Source organism: Salvelinus namaycush, chromosome 7 (genome assembly GCF_016432855.1).
Source record: "Salvelinus namaycush isolate Seneca chromosome 7, SaNama_1.0, whole genome shotgun sequence".
In the NCBI taxonomy this organism is placed as follows: domain Eukaryota; kingdom Metazoa; phylum Chordata; class Actinopteri; order Salmoniformes; family Salmonidae; genus Salvelinus; species Salvelinus namaycush.
The window spans coordinates 20,950,424-20,972,767 of record NC_052313.1 but is presented as its reverse complement, the minus strand read 5'-3'; the positions used below and the strand labels follow the sequence as shown (position 1 = coordinate 20,972,767).

General features: G+C 41.8%; 2 protein-coding genes across 4 annotated transcripts; one reads left to right on the top strand and one right to left on the bottom strand.

The window, feature by feature from the left end:
• The first annotated feature begins 1,552 nt into the window (after positions 1–1,552).
• buc2l (bucky ball 2-like) lies at positions 1,553–8,968 on the top strand. Of its 3 annotated transcripts, XR_005477225.1 has the most exons (8): positions 1,553–2,913; positions 3,131–3,296; positions 3,516–3,570; positions 5,160–5,435; positions 5,581–7,082; positions 7,387–8,427; positions 8,589–8,696; positions 8,809–8,968. XR_005477225.1 is itself a non-coding variant. In XM_038997729.1 (6 exons), exons 1-6 carry the CDS (start codon positions 2,877–2,879, stop codon positions 7,505–7,507), a joined length of 2,157 nt encoding a protein of 718 aa, XP_038853657.1. In that variant the 5' UTR covers positions 1,553–2,876; the 3' UTR covers positions 7,508–8,489. The 3 variants fall into 3 exon arrangements, 1 of the variants encoding a protein (XP_038853657.1); XR_005477224.1 differs by having other exon boundaries at positions 8,589–8,968; XM_038997729.1 differs by lacking the exons at positions 8,589–8,696; positions 8,809–8,968 and having other exon boundaries at positions 7,387–8,489.
• A 2,516-nt stretch (positions 8,969–11,484) lies between these two features.
• LOC120051081 (protein adenylyltransferase SelO, mitochondrial-like) lies at positions 11,485–22,334 on the bottom strand. The gene is made up of 19 exons (XM_038997728.1): positions 21,875–22,334; positions 21,645–21,763; positions 21,364–21,492; positions 21,154–21,218; positions 20,978–21,034; positions 20,559–20,657; positions 18,907–18,974; positions 18,235–18,322; positions 17,925–17,994; positions 15,417–15,489; positions 15,065–15,148; positions 14,282–14,411; positions 14,040–14,084; positions 13,846–13,930; positions 13,599–13,691; positions 13,305–13,384; positions 12,446–12,489; positions 12,162–12,241; positions 11,485–11,963 (listed from the first exon to the last, which is right to left on the bottom strand). The coding sequence occupies exons 1-19, from the start codon at positions 22,095–22,097 to the stop codon at positions 11,841–11,843; spliced, it is 1,755 nt and encodes a 584-aa protein (XP_038853656.1). The 5' UTR covers positions 22,098–22,334; the 3' UTR covers positions 11,485–11,840.
• Positions 22,335–22,344: the final 10 nt, after the last annotated feature.

Here is a 22,344-nt window from a genome sequence, read left to right as displayed (position 1 = left end):
AGAAAACAAAAGAACTTGATAAATGGCAAATATTAGAATACTTGACATGAGGCAATGCTATTGCCATGTAGGATTTTGTCAGTTGGCCATAGCATTTGTGAAGTGAAGTTGCTGAGTCTTATTTAGGCTATGATTGCAAATGACAGTTATTGCTTTCAATTACTGACGTGCAAGCTAGTTCTCGTTAGCTGTATACATTTACTGGTAATGATGCAAGTGAAAACAACGGGCGAGATAGTTTTGCATGGCCCGGTGCCTGGAGATTTAATTTAAGGACCAATGGAATGTTCTAAAATACCAAACTCCGCTCATCCGTGGCACCGGGTCATGCAAAAGGAACTTGCCCAATGAGCGCCATCAAATGTATTTATAAAGCCGTTCTTACATCAGCTGATATCTCAAAGTGCTGTACAGAAACCCAGCCTAAACCCCCAAACAGCAAGCAATGCAGTTGTAGAAGCACGGTGGCTAGGAAAAACTCCCAAGAAAGGCCAGAACCTAGGAAGTGAAAGAGATTTGCGTCAGTTCAAATCTGGTATCAGGACAAAATGTGATTCAGAGTCACCGAATATACTTTAAGTATTTTAATTAAACTCAAGCGATAAATGGTAAATGCAATTTTCGTATATACGGGTACGCTGTATCACCGCGCAGGGTAAAACAGAGAACTGGAATGTGCTCAAACAACAGTTTTTATACTATGACAGCTTTAGTTCCAACCCCTCCGTTGGCCTATCACAGTAGAGGCTGAGCGCGGTTTAAACTTTGCTCAGCCTATCGCTGGCACTCAGACTGGTCCCAGTCCCTTGGTGCTCTCATCTGTCCGCATCTGGTCGTTGCGTAGATTAGATCCGTCTTGTGTCTCCCCCCAGATCCTACACTCAAACAGTTCCTTATTTGGTATTGTCCAGTGTCCTACACTCCCTGGTTGGCCTAGAGATATGCACCCCTCCCCTCTCCAGATTGACCACAGCTTTTGCATCAAGGCACTCTATGTTGCTCAATCTTTACACACACACACACATCTGCATTGTTTATGTGTGTGTGTAACAAAACAATATTAATCTTCAAACAATATGGTAGCGGGCTATAGTACATAAACATAAATCCTAACAGAAGAAACCTAGAGAGGAACCAGGCTATGAGGGGTGGCCAGTCGTCTTCTGGCTGTGCCAGGTGGAGATTATAACTGAACATGGTCAAGATGTTCAAATGTTCATAGATGACCAGCAGGGTCAAATAATAATAATCACAGTGGTTGTCAAGGGTGCAACAGGTCAGCACCTCAGGAGTAAATGTCGTTTGGCTTTTCATAGCCGATCATTCAGAGTATCTCTACCGCCATTACGACAACCTCTTTTACGAGTTGATTGGGTGAACGGAATCAGGTGCACCTTGTATAATTAGTACATCTAATCGGTTATAATTTTTAAAACCCCAAAACGTGGTCAATGGCCCAACCCTCTTCAATTCCCTATTTAATGCCCATCACGCCTGCCATACTGATTCCTAGATAGTTCTATTTGTTTTGCGAGTACGTCATATTTGTTCATTGCCTGCCTCTCCCCCCTATTTTAGCATAATCATTTAAAGAGCTTAGTGTTCTTAAAGCGTTTGTGTGCTTAGACATACTTCAAAAACTTTTGACAATTCAGTCAAACAAATATACATAGTAAACTGTAGAAAATACCAACACTGATTGATGAGATTCTTCAACCTGCGTTTTTTAAATTCTCCTACAGATATGGAAACAACCGCGTCTACAGCACAGCATGCATTTGGAGCGGGCCCTCGTGGGCCCAACCCAGCCCATGGACCTCAGCCGGGCCAGGGCCCCCGACACCCAGGCCATCCTGGACCTTACGGAGTTCCACGTCCTGAGGATCAGCCCCCACACCAACAAGTAAGCATTTATGGCAAGTGAATGTAGCGGCTGTTCGTTGGACTTGTTGGACTTTCCTTCTGTCTAAATAGTTACGAAGATCCTCCCGTGTGATACTTGGGGTATATTCATTAGTCTTAGTCCGTTGCTAAACTCAATGTAAAATGTTTTACAACAGTTTATTGGACAAACTCAGCTGCGTATTCGTTAGTTAATGCAATGGAAACAAACTGCGCAAACAAGGGAGGGGTCATACTTAATTTTGTCCAACAAACTCGTTTTCGTTTTGCATCAATCTAATGAATACATCCCTGGTAGGTCTCCCCGCTTTGTTCCGTTAGTTTAGAGTAAACGAATGTTTTCTGTTGAAAAACATTTGCAACTAAATGTGTGTAATTAAACTAATGCGTACAACCCTGGATTACCTGTCACAAATTAACTGGGATGTATTTGTTAATCGAATTCTGTGTGGGAACAGTACTCTAAACGGATAATGTTCTGTAACAAATGCATGATTCTATTTTACAAAACGGCGTTTTGTTTAAACATTTGCAACAGACGATTTATTTGACCTTTTATTTAACTAGGCAAGTCAGTTAGGAACATTCTTATTCTCAAAGGGGCAGAACGACAGATTATTACCTTATCAGCTCGGGGATTCGATCTTGCAACCTTTCGGTTACAAGTCCAACGCTCTAACCACTAGGCTACCTGCCGCATGCACAACAATGTTGCGCAACGGAATCTGACTAAATACACCTGAGGCAAGAGCATGTCATTGAACTGTTTACTCTAATCTGTATCCTGTGAATATAAAAAATCTACTTTGTCATTTGAGCACCAGCAGCCCCATCACCACATCCAGCACAGCAGACCATTCTTCTACATACACCCTTCCCAGCCATACCCTTCCCAGCCATACCCTTCCCAGCCATACCCTTCCCAGCCATACCCTTCCCAGCTATACCCCTCTGCTCTACCCTATCAGTGGCCCATGCCATACAACCCTTACTGCGGCTTCCCTGGGATGGGTAAGTACCATGGAGGTATTGACCTCCAGTAAAGCCTTGGTCTTATCCTAAATGCACCCTATTATACTAATGGCACACATACCTATACATAGTACACTACTTTTGACCAGGGTCTAGAAGGGCCACGTTTCTACACTTAAATCTGTTAAGTGCCATGTAGGTCATGTGTGTGAATTTTGTCACAAAGTAAAGATGGACACTTAAATTTGTTTGTCAGGAGGTTATGGTATGATACCGAGTCCCTTCCAGCCCAGTCCCTACATAGAGCCTCCGGGTTACATCCTACCCCACTCTCAGCTCCACCTGGCGGACTACAGGCGTATGATCAACCCCCACTACCACACCACCCACTACCCACAGACCATGGCTTACCATGCACGCAGGTTGTTTGGACTATTTTATTTAAGTTGATATTGCTTTCATTACCAATGTCGTATGCCAAGCCAATGATTGTGTGAAATACACCAAACAAAGAATTCTGACATCAATATACATCAGTATACCATACAATGTGTTAACACCTTCATACATTAACGCTTTTTAGATGTTACCTCAAATCACATAATACTAATAATAATGGATACTATGACTGATGCCCACAGGTTCCGCTACCAGCACAATGCTCCAGCCACCAGCAGGGAGATGATCAACTCTGAGGTATTGTCCTTTCAGAAAGTATTCAGACCCCTTGACTTTTCCCACATTTTGTTACATTACAGCCTTATTCTAAATTTGACAAAATATATTTTTTACCTTAAATCTACACACAATACCACATAACAAAGAAAAACTGGTTTTTAGAAAAGTTTGCTAATTTATAAAAAGAGATTACGTTTGCATAAATATTCAGACCCTTTACTCAATACTTTGTTGTAGCACCTTTGGCAGTGATTACAGCCTCGCGTTTCCTTGGGTATGACACTACAAGCTTTGCACACCTGTTTTTCGGGAGTTTCTGCCTTCGCTGCAGATCCCCTCAAGCTCTGTCAGGTTGGATGGGGAGCGTTGCTGCACAGCTGTTTTCAGGTCTCTCCAGATGTTCGATCGGCTTCAAGTCCGGGCACTGGCTGGGCAGCTCAAGGACATTCAGAGACTTGTACAGAAGCCACTCCTGCGTTGTCTTGGCTGTGTGCTAAGAGTCGTTGTCCTGTTGGAAGGTGAACCTTCACCCCAGTCTGAGAATTGGCTCCAGAGAGCTCAGGACTTCAAGTCTCTCTGTACTTTGCTCCATTCATCTTTCCCTCGATCCTGACTAGTCTCCCAGTCCCTGCTGCTGAAAAAAATGCCCACAGCATGCTGCTTCCACCACCATGCTTCACTGTAGGGATTGGGTCAGGTTTCCTCCAGATGTGACACTTGGCTTTCAGGCCAAAGAGTTCAATCTTGGTTTCATCAGACCAGAGGATCTTGTTTCTCATGGTCTGAGTCCTTTAGGTGCCTTTTGGAAAACTCTAAGCGCGCTGTCTGCAGAAATGGTTGTCCTTCTGGAAGGTTCTCCGATCTCCACAGAGGAACTCTGGAGCTCTTTTAGTGACCATCGGCTTCTTGGTCACCTCCCTGACCATGGCCCTTCTCCCCTGATTTCTCAGTTTGGCCGGGTGGACAGCTCTAGGAAGAGTCTTGGTGGTTCCAAACTTCTTCCATTTAAGAATGATGGAGGCCAATGTTCTTGGGACCTTTAATGCCGCAGACATATGGTACGCTTCCCCAGATCTGTGCCTCGACACAATCCTGTCTCGGAGCTCTACCGACAATTCCTTTTGCCTCATGGCTTGGTTGTCCCTTTGACATGCACTGTCAACTGTGGGACCTTAAATAGACCAGGTATGTGCCTTTCCAAATCATGTCCAATCAATTGAAATTACCACAGGTGGACTCCAATCAAGTTGTAGAAACATCTCAAGGATGATCAATGGAAACGGGAATCACCTGAGCTCAATTGAGTCAAAGCAAAGGGTCTGAATAATTATGTAAGTTCATTAAAAAAAAAAAATCAAACATTTCTAAACCAGTTTTGCTTTATCATTATGGGGTGTGTAGATTGCCGAGGATTTTTATTTAATCCATTTTAGAAAAGGGTTGTAAAGTAAGAATGTGGGAAATGTCAACCGATCTGAATACTTTCCAAAGGCACTGTGGTTGTACATATGTATGTGCAATGTACCTATGTATTATGTTGCAAATTCTAATTTAGTGTTTATTTTGTATACAGCAGTACTAAGACAATATTCCCCTTTTTATCCTAGGTACAGACTGAGCCCACATTAGGAGCAGCACGCTCTGACCCCAAACTCTCGAACGCTGACTCGTCTATGAAAAGTAATGTCCAAACCAACTCTGAATCTGGCAGCGACACCAGTTGCACAGCTGCCCAGTCACTATCCCCAGCCTCTGTTGTGCAGGAGGTGATGTCTAAATCACCAGCCTACCAGGACATTGTATTGGCACCCACCCCCAACAACACTCCTATCTCCACCAGATCTGCTGCCCCCCAGAAGGGCAGTTTTGTATTCCAGACAGAGGTGATGTGAATTTGTAATTTATTTTTATCCCCTGTACAGTTCCTGGTGTTCTGTTTCTGTATATTTTTGGTGTCTTGTAATGAGTTATGACACAAGGCAAATTTGTGTATAAACTGACAAAATACCATCCTATCTTTTATCTTAGGTGGAGGAGTTGAGGCTGGAGTGCCACAGCACGCCCACAGGGTTAAATATCCTCCACTCCCATGAGACATCTGAACTGTGCACCGCCCACAGCGTGTCTGGGACCGATGAAGACTTGGTGCAGCTCTGCTCTTCCTCCTCCCTCCACCACCACAAGGCCTCACAGGGCAGGATGCTCCATGGCCGGGATGGGATGGGTTTGGTTGGGGAGGGGGATCAGTGTCTCCAGCAAGCCTGCACGGATATACTTCTAATGGATGGGTCGCCCTCGAGTGGCGGACCAGGTAACTTCCTTGCTCTTGACGATTGTGACTCTTTCATCGCGAAAACACTGGTCGAACGACCAGGGATTTCTGAATCCGATATGGACTACAGAGTGGTGGTCCAAAGCCACAACGCCGATGTTCCTCAACTTACAAGGAATGACGGAGAACTGAGTGGGAACGGCTCCAAGAGTGTCTATTTTAAGATCCTCCACCTGCCCTTTGACATGCAGTACTTAGAAGAGCTGAGGAAGATTGAGGCGTCTGTGTGGTCGGCGTCTCTGGCACCGTACGTCCCCTCAGCAGAGTTTATGATCCAGCAGGGCCTGATGGAGCCCCACAGGGAGGCACTGAGCCCCGTGGACGTGGAGGAAGTCCCCATGGTGGAGGAAGTTCCCACGGCGGAGGTGGTCCCCATAGTTGAGGTTGAGGTCTCTGGGGCGGAGAAGGTCCCCACAGCTGAGGTGGTCTCTCTGGAGGAAGTCCCCATGGCGGAGAGCCCTTTGAATGAAAATGTATCAATGGCAGAGATGATCCCCAATGTGATGGAGGTACCTGCAATATCCAGTCTTAACAAAACGGACAATGCTCCCACATCTCCAGAGACCAGTCAAAAGAGGGGTGTGGTGAGTGACCTTGATCATCAGGATACCTCCTTTGGGGGGTTACCCACATACCGTCCCTCAACTAGCTGGCTGGGTGACTTTGGCAACGTCTACTATCACAGCAAGATGCCTTCTGATGTTGAGGAGCAGCGCAAGATCCTCAGAGGCAGCCCACTTAAGGTGTCTAGCCCCAAAGGGAAACCAGACCAAGAGCCTAAAGATCCTCGTGTTTCAGTCACTACAACCGCTCCACTCAGGCTTAAGGGAGAGGGATGGAGACTCGGAGACAAGGTTGACAGGAGGAGCTACTCTGATCAAGAGTTCTGTGCTAACCGGACCTTCAATGTGAACACGGGGACCTCTGGTGGCCACAAAAGGGAGCGCATCTGTGCCAGATGTTTGACGACAAAATGCAGAGTGAACAAGATACCTGGCAGTCCAGGACCAGGCCTGGATGCTCTGATTGTAAAACGACAAGGGGTCCCCGTTCCACCATGGGAGGAATATATCCTAGCCCAGACGTGTGCAGCCTGCAAATGCCTCGCCCGGAGGCGGGTAACGAGGAAAGGTTCCGGGTCAGATGTTCCCAGCGGACCACAAAACGAAGAGACGGAGGGTGAGACCTCTGAGAACAGGTATTGGTTGTGGCATGGCACATTTTATGCCTTCGGACTCTGGATTATGCCTTGTACAGTATGTTGCGCTTGGGACTAAAGGTTCAATCTGCATTTGTCAATGTACATAGCCTTGTTATGTTCAATGTTCTCTACATACACAGTACTCTAAATACCACAAGTCAAGCTGAAAAGAATGATTTCAATCATCGCTTTGCAGACAGAACCTTATTGTCCCAAGCTCGCAATTAGTATTTTTGTCTGCTGCTGGTTTGACATGAAATGTTCCCGCCGTAATGACATGAAATATCAATCTACCTAACAGTTCGTGTCGGGCAGGACCGAGGCCCAAACTGAGGGACCCCAGGAGGCCTCAGTCCTCCATGAAGCGACACTCTGAGGCAAGTACTGCACACTGTTGTACACTGGCGAATGACACTATTTGATATATAGTGCGCTACTTTTGACTAAGGCCAACCTATACACATTCTATGCTTCCATTAAGTTTGGTTTTTACTTCCCGTTTTATACACCAGCTGAAAATACCACAATTTTGGTTTTAATGGTGCTATGATTCTCCTCACTATACTTGTTTTTGTCAAACTGAATTTAGGCAAACTATTAGAATTTTTGCAACCAGGAAATGGTCAGTGGTTGGAAGAGGTACCCAATTGTCATGACTTGAGTATAAGTGAAAGTCACCTGGTAAAATGGATTTAAAGTCCAGAAGTATTGGCTGTAAAATATACTTGAGTATCAAAGTATATCATTTCACATTCCTTATTAAGCAAACAATTATTTATTTACAGATAGCCAGGGGCACACCAACACTAAGACATAATTTACAAACTAAGCGTTTGTGTTTAGTGATTCTGGCAGATCTGAGGCAGTAGGGATGACCAGGGATGTTCTCTGGAAGTGCATGATTGGACCAATTTCCTGTCAATGTAATGATTACTTTTGGGTGTCAGGGAAAATGGATGGAGTAAAATGTACATGACTTTCTTCAGGAATGTAATGAAGTAAGTGGTCAAATATAAAGTACAGATACTTAAGTACTTTACACCACTGGAAATGCGGCGTGTTTTCTGCAGTGCACCTTTAAGTGGTCAAATGCATTCTTGATCCATCCAGCAGTGTCCCATGGGTCCGCACTCAAAACTGAGGGAGAAGAACTGTTCCTGTGAAGAGCCCCATCGGCCCCCTACTGCTGTGTTGGGGGGGCCGCGACGCCATCCCCATGGCAATGTCATCAGGGAGCGAAATGAGGAGAACCTTGGGGTGTCTGTCCCACTTCAGGACACATGGAGAAACCAAGACCAACACCAGGACCAATGCTACCTCACGGCACAGAAATCTCAAGAAGGTAAGCCCAAAGCATTGTTATTGATGTAATGTGTAAACCAGTTTTAGCCTGTATTGGTTCCATAGAGCATTTTAAACATTTGGCAGTTGCTATATTTAAGTTTATTTCAACATTTATGTTGAAATGTTTGACTAATGGCCCTTTACTTTCTGTTCCTACAGAGAAGTTGTGGAAAGCGGCTTTGTCCAACCCTGACAACAATGAAAGTAATATTAAGCTCGGACCCAGACACTTGATTAAACAGAAGAAACACATTTCTCAATCACAAGGTAGTGCTCTACTGTAAAAACCCTACTGTACAGTACTGTGTAACACTTTTAGCAGCTTTTGAAATGTTATGTCACCTTTTTGGTAAATTCCAACATTTGTTTCCCCCCTCAGGACTTCACAGAAAAGACACAAGATGCTAATTTTTCACGAGCACATTGTAACAAGTGAAGTAAATGCGCTTTTATTGTTATCCTCTACACTTACGAATTAACTCTTAAAGCTCACCATGTATGTACTCACTATTTATGAAATGTACAATAAATAAACACTTGACTACAGTGCTTGTCTTGGTTTGCTTCTCAATGGGGACAGTAAAGGGCTGTGTCCATGTATATACACTACCAGTTAAGTTTGGACACCTACTCATGCAAGAGTTTTTGTTTACTTGTACTATTTTCTACATTGTAGATAGTGATGACATCAAAACTATGAAATAATACATGGAATCATGTAGTAACCCAAAAAATGTTAAATGACTCAATATTTGAGATTCTTCAAAGTAGCCACCCTTTGCCTTGACAGCTTTGCACACTTGGCATTCTCTCGACCAGCTTCATGATGAATGCTTTTCCAACAGTCTTGAAGGAGTTCCCACAAGCTGAGCACTTGGCTGCTTTTCCTTCACTTTGCGGTCCAACTCATCCCAAACCATCTCAATTGGGTTGAGGTTGGGTGATTGTAGAGGCCAGGTCATCTTATGCAGCACTCCATCACTCTCCTTCTTGGTCAAATAGCCCTTACACAGCCTGGAGGTGTATTGGGTCATTGTCCTGTTGAAAAACAAATGATAGTCCCACTAAGCGCAAACCAGATGGGATGGCTTATCGCTGTAGAATGTTGTAGCCAGACTTGAATTCTAAAAAATCAGACTGTTACCAGCAAAGCACCATCAGACTTCCATACTTTGCATTGGGAACCACACATGAAGAGATCATCCGTTCACCTACTCTGCGTCTCAAAGACACGGCGGTTGGATCCAAACTCATCAGACCAAAGGACAGATTTCATCTGGTCTAAAGTCCGTTGCCCATGCTGCTTGGCCCAAGCAAGTCTTCTTGGTGTGGTTTCTTTGCAGCAATTCAACCATGAAGGCCTGATTTCATGGAGTCTCTGAACAGTTGTCTGTTACTTGAATTCTGTGAAACATTTATTTGGGCTGCAATCTGAGGTGCAGTTAACGCTAATGAACTTATCCTCTGCAGAAGAGGAAACTCGGTCTGTTCTGTGAAGGTCCTCATGGGAGCCAGTTTCATAGCGCTTGGTTTTTGTGACCACTTGAAGAAACTTAATGTAATGATGGGCTGTTTCTATGCTTACTTGTGCTGTTCTTGCCATAATATGGACTTTAACCAAATAGGGTTTTCTTCTGTATACCACCCCTACCTTGTCACACAACTGATTGGCTCAAGGAAAGCAATTCCACAAATTAACTTTTAACAAGGCACACCTGTTAATAATTGAAATGCATTCCAGGTGACTACCTCAAGAACCTGGTTGAGAGAATGCCAATAGTGTGCAAAGCTGTCAAGGCAAAGGGAGGCTACTTTGAAGAATCTCATGAAATATATTTTGTTTTTAACACAATTTTTTTGCTTACATGTTTCATATTTTTGATGTCTTCACTATTCCACAATGTAGAAAATTGTAAAAATAAATAAACCCTGGAATGAGTAGGTGGCCAAACTTTAGGTGTGTGTAATATACACACATGACCTTGGCCTCTGATTTGCTGAGGGAACCTATAATCATCCCAGAAATAACTTTATCTGATACCTACAGAATCCAATTAAAACATCTTCCTACATTTGAAAATGCTAAACCGTCCATGTTTGAAACAAAATATGTCCAACCACAGCCAAACTGATATCTCGTCTGACTTTTCACACCCTAAACAGATGCCATTAAGGCAAAATGGGAGGAAGAACTAGCCACTCATTTCTGTTGCACTGGGAGGATGGCCACACCTGCTCAATTAACTTGAGATCTTGTCTAATACATTTCAAGATCTTACAGATTACACTATTTCAAAACTAAGCTGTTTAGGATATTTCCTGATACCTCCCCTATGTGATATATGTCATGCAATGGAGGGTACATTAGTCCACTGCTTTGTCCTATACTCTAACCTGCATGGTTATTGGTCTGGAATTTTTAGGATCCTCTCTGAATTTCTGGAGACTTCAATTGACCCAGACCTGCCTCTGATCATCCTGGGAGTCTCAAACCCTAAACAGATTAACCAAGCCCCAACAACTGTGTCTCATTTTGGAAAAAGGAAGTTCCCTCTACCAAATTATGGCTCAGCGATTTGGTAAACACTTTACACAAAGAATTTAATATATTCTGAGCAATAAATTACTCACATTTGGTTGTGTATACTTGGGAGGACTGTGAGCGGGAACTTCTGCCCTCTTTTTATTTGTACTTTCTACAAAGTACCTATACACCTTGTGTTCAATAACATTTGCTGGTAAAGGGCTGAGTCCCACATGGCACCCTATTCCCTAGGGGGTGGGGTATATTTTGAAAATATCAAAGGGGGAAATGTTTTACACTATCAAATGCTTAAGATTCACCCTAATCTGTCATAGGGTATTATTTAAAAACATTGACCCATATCTGTTTGACCAAAGAATGTAGAAACGTGCAGTTTTCATACATATAGAGTGGTATGGTGATGGATGAATGAGGTTGAAAAGTGGAAGCATTTCCTCAAGGTTAGATTATTACTGTTTAAATGCGTCTTGGAGGCGAAGGGAGACTGTTTTCTAAAAAATGAAAGGGTAATGTTGCTCAGCATGACTGTATTATAAATGAAATGTCATTACATGTTATGAGTGTTTGCAAAATTGCATCTGTGCCCTTTCCTTTATATTCAATCACAGGAGGTCAGCAATCAGGGTTCTGGTCATCCAACAGTTGCGTGAATGTTTTTTTGTGTGCAAAGTACTGAACTAAATGTTTTGTTCCAGAATAATTCCACCACGATAGCTAGGAAGATAATTGTGAAAAGTCAAACATCCGTTACTAAACAATGCAGATACTGGTTATCCTGAATGACGTGTTCAAGAGAAATGTTTTGCACTGAACACATTCTGAATACACTACAAATATACGTCCTGTCATTGGGGCAGAGGCATCCCTCATGAGGAACAGCTGACATTTAACCCCTGGGCCCACCATGGGGGTTGTGCTGCATAACCTGCCTCCTCTGCTGCGTCCTGTGTGAGGTAGGGTTGTGCCAGTGTCCGCTGCAGCAGCTCCACCTATTGATCAGAGTACATAGTAAGTAAAGATAATCTTATGGTTGTTTTAAACGTGGCAGGTACTGTTTTAGTCCAGTGCAAAATAGTGGCAGAATCAAGTACTAATGTTTTGACTGTTCGCAACCTTCTGAAATAGCTTTCATGAGCTTAATTTACGTACAATACAACCTGTATTTAAATGTAGTTCAAACGATTTACCTCTGAGAAATCATTCCCCTCAGCCTTCCGTATTGCAGATTCTGCCATCCAGTTCCGCAGCACATATCTGGGATTGATCCCTGTGGAAAGTTTGATCATCTCAGATGTAAATGGTTTATTTCGTTCTACCAAGCAACAAAAATAAATCAATAACAAACAAGATTATTTGCAAAGGTCCCCTTTCTTCCTTGCCCTTATTCAGTAGGAGAGGACTGCACAATCAGTCAGAGGACTGGAGCTTGCTATCAGGTCAATCTGTCGGCATTCCCATGGCGACTGCTTACTTTTCATCCTGTGTTGACGATCCTCATCAGAATCACCTCCCTGCCTGAGCCATTAAAAACAAAGAATCAATCATCTGACATTATGCCATGAATCTGTGAGACTAATGTTAATCGAGCCAGTTACAAGTCAGTTCAGAACAAATTCATATTTTCAATGACGGCCTAGGAAGAATGGGTTAAATGCCTTGTTCAGGGGCAGAACGACAGATTTTGTACCTTGTCAGCTCGGGGATTCGATCTTGCAACCTTTCGGTTACTAGTCCGACGCTCTAACCACTAGGCTATGCTGCCGCCCCATGATAAATGATAGGGCAAACATTTTATTTCTGCCTAAAGAGACATACCCAAACATAATTACTTTTCATGAATGGCCATAAACAATAACTGATAATATTGCATAGTTTTAGAAGAGTCTGGAACTCTCCTTTCTGGTAAAAAGTTATACATTGCTGAGGTGTACCCACTTTAGAGGACACAAGCTCAATGACAGTATCAATATTATGAAAATATGAACAATCTTTAAAATTCTTATAATTCAACAAAAGTTGGGCAATGGGGCTAGAAATGACAAATGCTTTCAAAATATAGTAACAATCAAACTACTTACTAGAAGATTTCACATTTTTTAACTAAAATAAATATGATCATACTTAGTGACGGTACAATATCGGCACTATTTTAAAACATGGGACCCAACGACGTTCACAGAGCGTTTTGTAAACCGGTGCAGAACTGCTCAAAGTCCCCCAAATATGGGACACAGTTGAGTAATGAGTCATCAGAATATTTGAGAGAAACTGAGGTCATAAAAAGCATATTAACCAAATGTATGATAACAGTGCATTCCTATTGTACATACCTTTTTAGTCTATGCAGGTACATGCTGACCCACTCCGGGTACATCTTATGCGAAGCCAGGTTCTGCAGGGCCCACATCACCTAACAGGGATGAAAGAGGAGAGGACTTTAGTTCTTTAAGGGGCAATCTGCAATTTGAAAAACAACGCATCTTCAAGAATCAATGGCTATATATAACTCATTTAAAAAGTCCAAAAATGGATGTAGCAATTGCAGATTGGCCCTATAATGTAGTTAGTCAGCAGTATATTCTCTTGTGATTGTTTGTAGAGGGTTAATAAGCAATATGTATGACCTGTAAGTTGGACATGTTGTGAAGCTGCTGCATTGAGGCTTCACTCAGCTGTCTGAAGGTCATGGTGAAGTCTGCACCTGTGTCCTCCATCAGCTGAGGAGGAAAAAGCCAATCAGAGACACAGGAGAGAGAGAAAGACAGCCAATAAAATGCACTGGACAGGGACAATATACCAACATCAGGTCAAAGGTCACTCACAGGGTCAGAGATGGACACACACGGAATCTTAGAGCAATGGACCACTTGCCTTAAGCAGAAATGCAATGAGATATTCATCCTCCTCCTCCTCCTCGCCAAGTAAATCTAACTTTGCCTTGAACAGCTTGTGAAACCTGGAATGATAAAGTTGAACATAATATTTGGAGGAATAAGGGAACTTACAGACACATTCAAATGCGCACACAACCCAGAGAAATTGAGAGAGACAGGGAGATAAATTACCTCATCTGGTATATATGTGGGTACCCTTTCAGTATTAGCCCAGCCCTTAAAAAAACAGAAAACAATGTACTGTCACAGTGTACATTCCCCAACATCCTCTGCCAAACAAACGTCATGGGAAAGTAATGATGTACTTTTCTGACATGTCTGACGTGCAAACCGATATCACATTTCAGAATTGGTTAAAAATAAGTTGGGGTTATACTCGTCAGAACAGTCGGTATAACCCTTCCCATACTTACCCTTGCCTCTGTTCTATGGTCAGCACTGGAGTTAGGGCTTCTAGGAGTTTCTCCAGGTTGAACAGACCAACATTGGCCTGAGCCCCGATACTGTACCTCTCCTCCTCATCAGATGTGTTGGGGACAAAATCTGAAAATATCAGTTTCCTACTTCAACACTATTGATTCAAATTTCAGATCTGAGTTCTCATTCCAGTTGTGTGGTAAAAATAGGATCACTTCAAAGAAAAGAGAAACCTGCACACTGCTCTTATCACTTATTTGATTAAAGCTTACATGATATGTGATACCTAAACTTTAAAGGGATACTTCGGGATTCATATCCACTTCCCCAGAGCCAGATGAACTCATGGATACCATTTTTATGTCTCCACATTCAGTATGAATGAAATTAGAGGTAGTTTCGCGAACCAATGCTAACTAGTGTTAGCGCAATGACTGGAAGTCTATGATATCTACTAACATGCTAGCAGTTACCATAGACGTCCAGTTGTTGCGCTAACGCTAGTTAGCAGTGCCCAAATCTTGAAGTATCACTTTAAAGTTTACGTATCATGCGTACCACTAAGCTCTAATCAAATAAGTGATACGAAGGTTTCTCTTCACTTCTTCGCCACTGTAAAACAAATCGGCTACCAACAGGCATTCTGTTCAACAACATATGAAAAAGAAATAGAAACCTGTAGGTACAAAATGACAGAAACAGTGGGCCAATATGAATAACATTAGATATCAATACGTCCTGAAAGGGCAGTATATGCATGAATGAGATACTGTACATACTTGGGTTGTAGGCTTCCATAAAGCCAAACGGTCCGTAGTCAATGGTGATAGACAGTAGGCTGAAGTTATCAGTGTTGCATACTCCTGTTAGGGTAATGAAATACTATATAAACACAAAGTTAACCACCATACAGTATGAGCAGAATGGAATTATGTGCATACTGCATGTTAGAATAGTGCCATTTCACAAATTCGTATTTCTCATAAAATACACTCATAAAGAGTGTATTTTGACTTATAAACTGCTCCTATAATCGTAATTGTGACTGATAACGCCAATATCAAATTTGATTGGATTCAAGTGCATTATTTTGCTGAAGTGCAGTAATTTGTCATACGAAGTACTACTCACCATGTGCAAAGCCAATAGACATCCACTGGGCAATGAGGTGAGCAGTCTCATTCACAACCCTGGAGTAAAATATCTGAGGCCACACACAACAAAAATTAGCATGTACAAAAATATACAGATTGAAAACACTTGTTCAGTATAAAATATTTAATGTTTGAGTATTATATACTGAGATCACTGAACCGATAAGTAGTAGTTTAGTTGTGTATTTAAGCCTAAATGTCAATTATCAACAACGCCCAAAGGCAAATTAGACCATTGTAGGCCAAGATGATGAAGAGAGGTTCAGAAATAATTAGAGGCACTTTATTATTTGAGTATTCAGGTCATTCATTTCCAATGCCCAGCGTGATAGAGTCACATCAGTCCTACAGTGAGCTACAATGCTGTCGGAAAAGTATTCAGACCCCTTGACTTTTTCCACATTTTGTTACGTTACAGCCTTATTCTAAAATGTATTAAATAAAACATTTTCCTCAGCAATCTACACACAACACCCCATAAGGACAAAGCGAAAACAGAAATACCTTATTTACATAAGTATTCAGACCCTTTGCTATGAGACTCTAAATTTAGCTCAGGGGCATCCTGTTTCCATTGATCATCCTTGATGTTTCTACAACTTGATTGGAGTCCACCTGTGGTAAATTCAATTGATTAGACATGATTTGGAAAGGCACACACCTGTCTATATAAGGTTCCACAGTTGACAGTGCATGTAAGAGCAAAAACCAAGCCATGAGGTCGAAGGAATTGTCCGTAGAGCTCTGAGACAGGATTGTGTCAAGCAGTGGTGGAAAAAGTACCCAATTGTCATACTTGAGTAAAAGTAAAGATACCTTAATAGAAAATTACTCAAGTAAAAGTGATAGTCACCCAGTAAAATACTACTTGAGTAAAAGTCTAAAAGCATTTGGTTTAAAATATACTTAAGTATCAAAAGTAAATGTAATTGCTAAAATATACTTAAGTATCAAGTATCATTTCATTTCAAATTCCTTATTTTAAGAAAACCATATGGCACCATTCTTGTTTTCTATTTATTTATGGATAGCCAGGGGCACACTCCATCACTCAGACAAACAAAGCATTTGTGTTTAGTGAGTAGGGATGACCAGGGATGTTTGCTTGATAAGTTTGTGAATTTGACCATTTTCTTTTCCTGCTAAGCATTCAAAATGTAACGAGTACTTTTGGGTGTCAAGGAAAATGGATGGAGTAAAAAGTACATTATTTTCTTTAAGAGTGTAGTAAAGTAAAAGTTGTCAAAAAGATAAATAGCAAAGTAAAGTACAGATACCCCCAAAAAATTCTTAAGTAGTACTTTAAAGTATTTTTACTTAAGTACTTTACACCACTGGTGTGGAGGCAGATATCTAGGGAAGGGTACCAAAACACTTCTGCAGGATTGAAAATCCTCAAGAACATAGTGGCCTCCATCCTTCTGAAATGGAAGAAGTTTGGAACCATCAAGACTTCCTAGAGCTGGCTGCCCAGCCAAACTGAGCAATCAGAGTGGTAGAGAGGCCAGACAGAAGCCACTCCTTGGAGTTTGCCAAAGGGTACCTACAGACTCTCAGACCATGAGAAACAAGATTCTCTGGTCTGATGAAACCAAGATTGAAAACTTCGGCCTGAATGCCAAGCGTCACATCTGGAGGAAACCTGGCTCCATCCCTACGGGGAAGCATGGTGGTGGCAGCATCATGCTGTGGGGATGTTTTTCAGTGGCAGGGACTGGGAGACTAGTCAGGTTCGAGGGAAAGATGAACGGAGCAAAGTACAGAGAGATCCTTAATGAAAATCTGCTCCAGAGTGCTCAGGACCTCAGACTGGGACGAAGGTTCATCTGCCAACAGGACAACAACCCTAAGCACACAACCAAGACAACGCAGGAGTGGCTTCGGGACAAGTGTCTGAGTGTCCTTGAGTGGTCTTGCCAGAGCCCGGACTTGAACCCGATTGAACATCTCTGTAGAGACCTGAAAATAGCTGTGCAGAGACGCTCCCCATCCAACCTGACAGAGCTTGAGAGGATCTGCAGAGAAGAATGGAAGAAACTCCCCAAATACAGGTGTGCCAAGCTTGTAACGTCATATCCAAGAAGACTCGATGCTGTAATCACTGCCAAAGGTGCTTCAACAAAGTACTAAGTAAAGGGTCTGAATACTTATGTAAATGTAATATCTGTTTTTTATTTACATTTTTTCGCAAAAAAATAAATAATACGTTTTTGCTTTGACATTATGGGGTAGTGTGTAGATTGATGAGGGAAAAAAACAATTTCATACATTTTAGAATAAGGCTGTAACGTAACAAAATGTGGAAAAGGTCAAGGGGTCTGAATACTTTCCGAAGGCACTGTATGCTGTTGTCTTTACAGGTCTTTTCAACAGAGCATTAGTGTAACTAATAATGACGTTTAGTTTTTCCCTCATGATTATAAAATAGGCCTATTGAAAATGTAGAAAAAACACAAACATTGAAAATAGACTTCTCATCACTCACCAAATACTTGCCTGGATCATTTGAATCAATGGAAGGAAAATGTTCCTGTATCACAAAGTCCAACAGTTTCCTGAAAATGAAAACATTTCATGTCCAGAGTTAGAAAGATTCCCTATTCACGCCAGCTGTCAATTTCATGATGATCCATTTATAAAGGTGTATTCTGATACAGTATGTCGGTTCTTTGTTTCTGTATTATTTTGAATGTTATTATGTATACACACCTGTCTATGATCTGAGCCCTTTATGAGGAAAGAAATAAGTCACATAAATAGTTGGTCACAAAAAAAGAAGATCTGTGTATGCTAACCTTAAAAGATCAAGTTCTTCAGCTTTAGCCAGAACCTCCAACGATCCGATCCGGAACCATGACGTGGCCAGCCGCAGAACAACCGCTCCTGGGGAGAGAACATCCAAAGATTATGGCAGGAAGGGAAAATATACATTTACATTTGAGTCATTTAGCAGACGCTCTTATCCAGTGCGACTAACAGTTGGTGCATTCCTCTTAAGATAGCTAGGTTAATCAACCACATATCTCAGTCATAGTAAGCACATTTTTCCGCAATAAAGATGCTATCAGCAAAGTCCTTGCTAGTAAGAAAAGAAAAAGTGGGAGTGTTTACTGCAAGATAACATGGCTTGGCACACGCTTTAGCCATATGAAGTATCATAACTAAAAATGTCAAAATCCCTGGGTCCAGCCAAGATAACAAGAAACCAGTCAACAGTGGCAAATAACATACTAACATATATATATATATTTTTAAATACAAATATTTAATACTTTTAGGTCACACATTACTTACATGCTTCAGATGATTAAAATATTAACTTCCAAATAACATATTTAACCTATAAAAATCTATGAGGACAGTACAATTACGCCAATGTGTGTATGAGTCTGCACATTGAGTAGCAAAAGGGGAGGTTGCCCCTAAGATAGAGAATAAGGACACAGCTGATCTTGTCACGCCCTTACCTCTCTCCTTCTTCACTTTCCCATTGTAGAACTGGTCCCTCCACACGGCCTCTTCACTTACAATAAGGCTTGGAGATAAAAGCAACACATTTTACAACAAAGAATAAACTGAAAAACATCTGCATAGCAACCAACACTACATCCCTCCTCTTCCAAGTTTACATTGATCCCACACTCAAAGCTTAACCCAAAACATGCTTGACCGATAGCTGTCACCAAACGGATGATACCCAATTGAGCAACTGTCAACATGTCCAGTCTCACGGTAATAATAGAACACTAGTCATTTTAATAATGTTTACATATTTTGCATTACTCATCTTATATGTATATACTGTATTCTATTTTACTGTATCTTAGTCTATGCCGCTCCGACATTGCTCGTCCAAATATTTATATATTCTTAATTCCATTCCTTTACTTCAGATGAGTGTGTATTGTTGTGAAATTGTTAGATATTACTTGTTAGATATAACCTCACTGTTGGAGCTAGATACACAAGCATTTCGCTACACCCGCAATAACATCTGCTAAACACGTGTATGTAACCAATAACATTTGATTTGATCTCAACCATGTTGAAACAGCTGATGGCTGGAACAGAAGAAGTGATCTGAATGATAACATTAAAGGTCCTTGGGTAGACCTAGGTTGAGTTCCTGCCCAACTACATTGCTGACGCATGCCAGACCTTATAACGCTTGGATAGGTATTTAACATATCAGCTAACCACATCATATGATATAGCCACCTGCTGCCCGATTGCACAGTCAATGACGTGGCAGTTAACCATTGGTTGATGCAATGCAACGCCTGCGCATATAGTCGGACAGGAACTCGGCCAGAGGAAGCTGGTGGGAGGAGCTATAGAAGGACAGCTTCATTGGAACAGTTGGAATGGAACAGCTGGAATGGTACCAAACACATGGAAACAACATGTTTCACTCCATTCCATTGATTCCATTCCAGCCATTACAATGAGCCCATCCTCCTATAGCTCCTCCCACCAGCTTCCTCTGAACTCAACCCTACTGTTGTATCTACCTGTCTGTTCTGTGTGTTGATGTTAGCAATCTAGGCCATCTGCACTCGCCTCTCACTGTTTATCCAATGGATTGGCCCTAGACTCTGATTCAAGTTAATATTAAAACTCTTTTTTTTGTTGCTGAGAAGATCATAGACTACATTGTTGAGAATAGGCAGCAATCTAAAACAATGTATTCTGCATTTTATTGTGTACAATGAAGGCCTATTTTTTTGTCTTGTGTTTTTATCTTCTGAGATTTTTGGATGGAGTGAGATTTCTTTTGAGAGAGAAAGGGAGCTAAAACCATAGAGATAGGTACTCATCATGGATATAATCCGTTTTAGCATGGACATTGCCATTGATATTGGACATTGCCATCATCCACCATTTTAAAGTTGTCAAGTAGACAACTGGGTGGGGATTCCTATGGGTTGTAGCCTCAATGGCGCTGCCCATGCTGTCACAGATGGTATAATGGCACAGATATAAAGATGAGTCCTTTATCTATCTCTATGGCTAAAACTCTGTTTGAGTTGTATATCAGAGTGCTGTATTGTATCAAACAATTGTATGGTAGGGTAGCGTTTGACAGACAGCAGTCAAAGCAGCTCATTGGCTGGGTTACCTGGCAGCTCTGCTGGTAGGAACACCCAGAAAGTGCATGGCCTCACTGCACAGGAACTCTCTGACTGAGGAGCGGACCACAGCTCGGCCATCTCCTGACCTGTAGTACAACAGACAACCTTTCTCAGAAGGTTTTCTTGGGCCCAATCCCAAATCGACCCCGAGACCCTACGCACTTGTGGAGATCCGAGAGGATGTGTTGGGCCTAAGCAATATGGTAAAACGTCCTCCTAGCCTATCAGAGAGAAAGCTGGAACTATTACCAAATTACTTACATTTGCAAAATCCTCTCATATCTTCACAAGTGCATAGGACGTAGGGTCTATGGGTCGATTTGGGATTGGGCCTCATTGTTAGGTCAGGCTAGAAATGTTACACCTGTTGGTCATGGTCTATAAAATATAAAAGTGTAGATTTGACCTTGAATATGGAGTCTTTCCTGAGCCTTTGAGCTGGAGTTCCCATCTTTCACCCTTTCTGTGGAAGAACACACACAAGATAACTCATTTGTACCCTGTTGGCAAAGCAGGTTGAAATGCTGTCATTGCAACCTCAACCTTCTGTGTAGTCATGTATCCATTCCCAGTTCTACTGACCTGCTAGTATATTCACCAAGGAGATGTGCCCGGCCATCTCCTAACTGACCTGCCCAGTAGCCAAACTAAAAGAGTAAAGAAAACATCACTAGTATTTAGTCATAAACAAGTAGGCTCTTCAAAGTTCAATATTGTATTAGGAGGGACTAAGCAATTGATACAGAAAAAAAGTGATGAAAAATGAATAATGGTATAGAGATGGTACAGTACCTGGTGACCCCCATATCTGTGTGTCAGAGGGCTGGATCCAGGAAAAAGTCTACCACCACTGAAGTACTGTAGGAAATCCTCTGACTGGGACACTGCAACATCTAGATCCAACATTCCCTCAATGACCTCCTGGAAAAACAAAGCTACATTAGAATATGTAGTAGCTCCTTCTATTAAGCTGTTATGACAGTGTTATAACACTTATGATAGGTTAATTCACATCCATTGTAAACCACATTTCTTGACGATATCTAGTCCCTGGAAGTAATTTGCAAAATGACCTTTGAAACAGCCACAAGTCTCAGAGGGCCTTTGAGTGGGGTTGGGTCAGACTCTGAAAAAATGCAGTTCTTCACAGTGCGAACAAAGATGCCATCCACTTGGTCAAGGGGGAAGGCTTCTGCAAGAAAAGTCAAACAAAGTTATTTACAAATCTGTTTGATCATGCAAATAACTGTCAAAACTTTACTGGGCATTTGGTTGACAAAGAATGCAATTCTGAGGGATTTACCTAATAGCTTTTTACACGACAGTTTTAAGTGGTCCAAATCGTGCAAGTGTTTCTCCACACTCTTGTTGAAGTTGAAAGCATGAATGTAGTGTTGTCGGTCTGACATAGTGTCATCATGACCGTGACAGCTTTCAATAGTATCACAATAGTCCATACATGCAGACATGATGATTAGGTTTGCCACACCTAAGAGAACATAGCTTGAGGCACTGTAAATAACCATTATTGCAACTCAAAATACCCTAGCTAGCAAAACTGACAGCTGATTGCTGGCTACAAGACGACCATTAGTTAACTCTCTGATGAGATGTTTCTCAACTATCTCGTGCATTCCTCTTTTTGCGGCACCTAACCATCACTATCACATAAGACATTAACTTTACAGTGAGACTGTGGCATACTCTCTACTAAAGCAGGTTACAAGACAACAAAATAGGGATTGTTTGTTGCTGTAGAATACTTCCTGATTT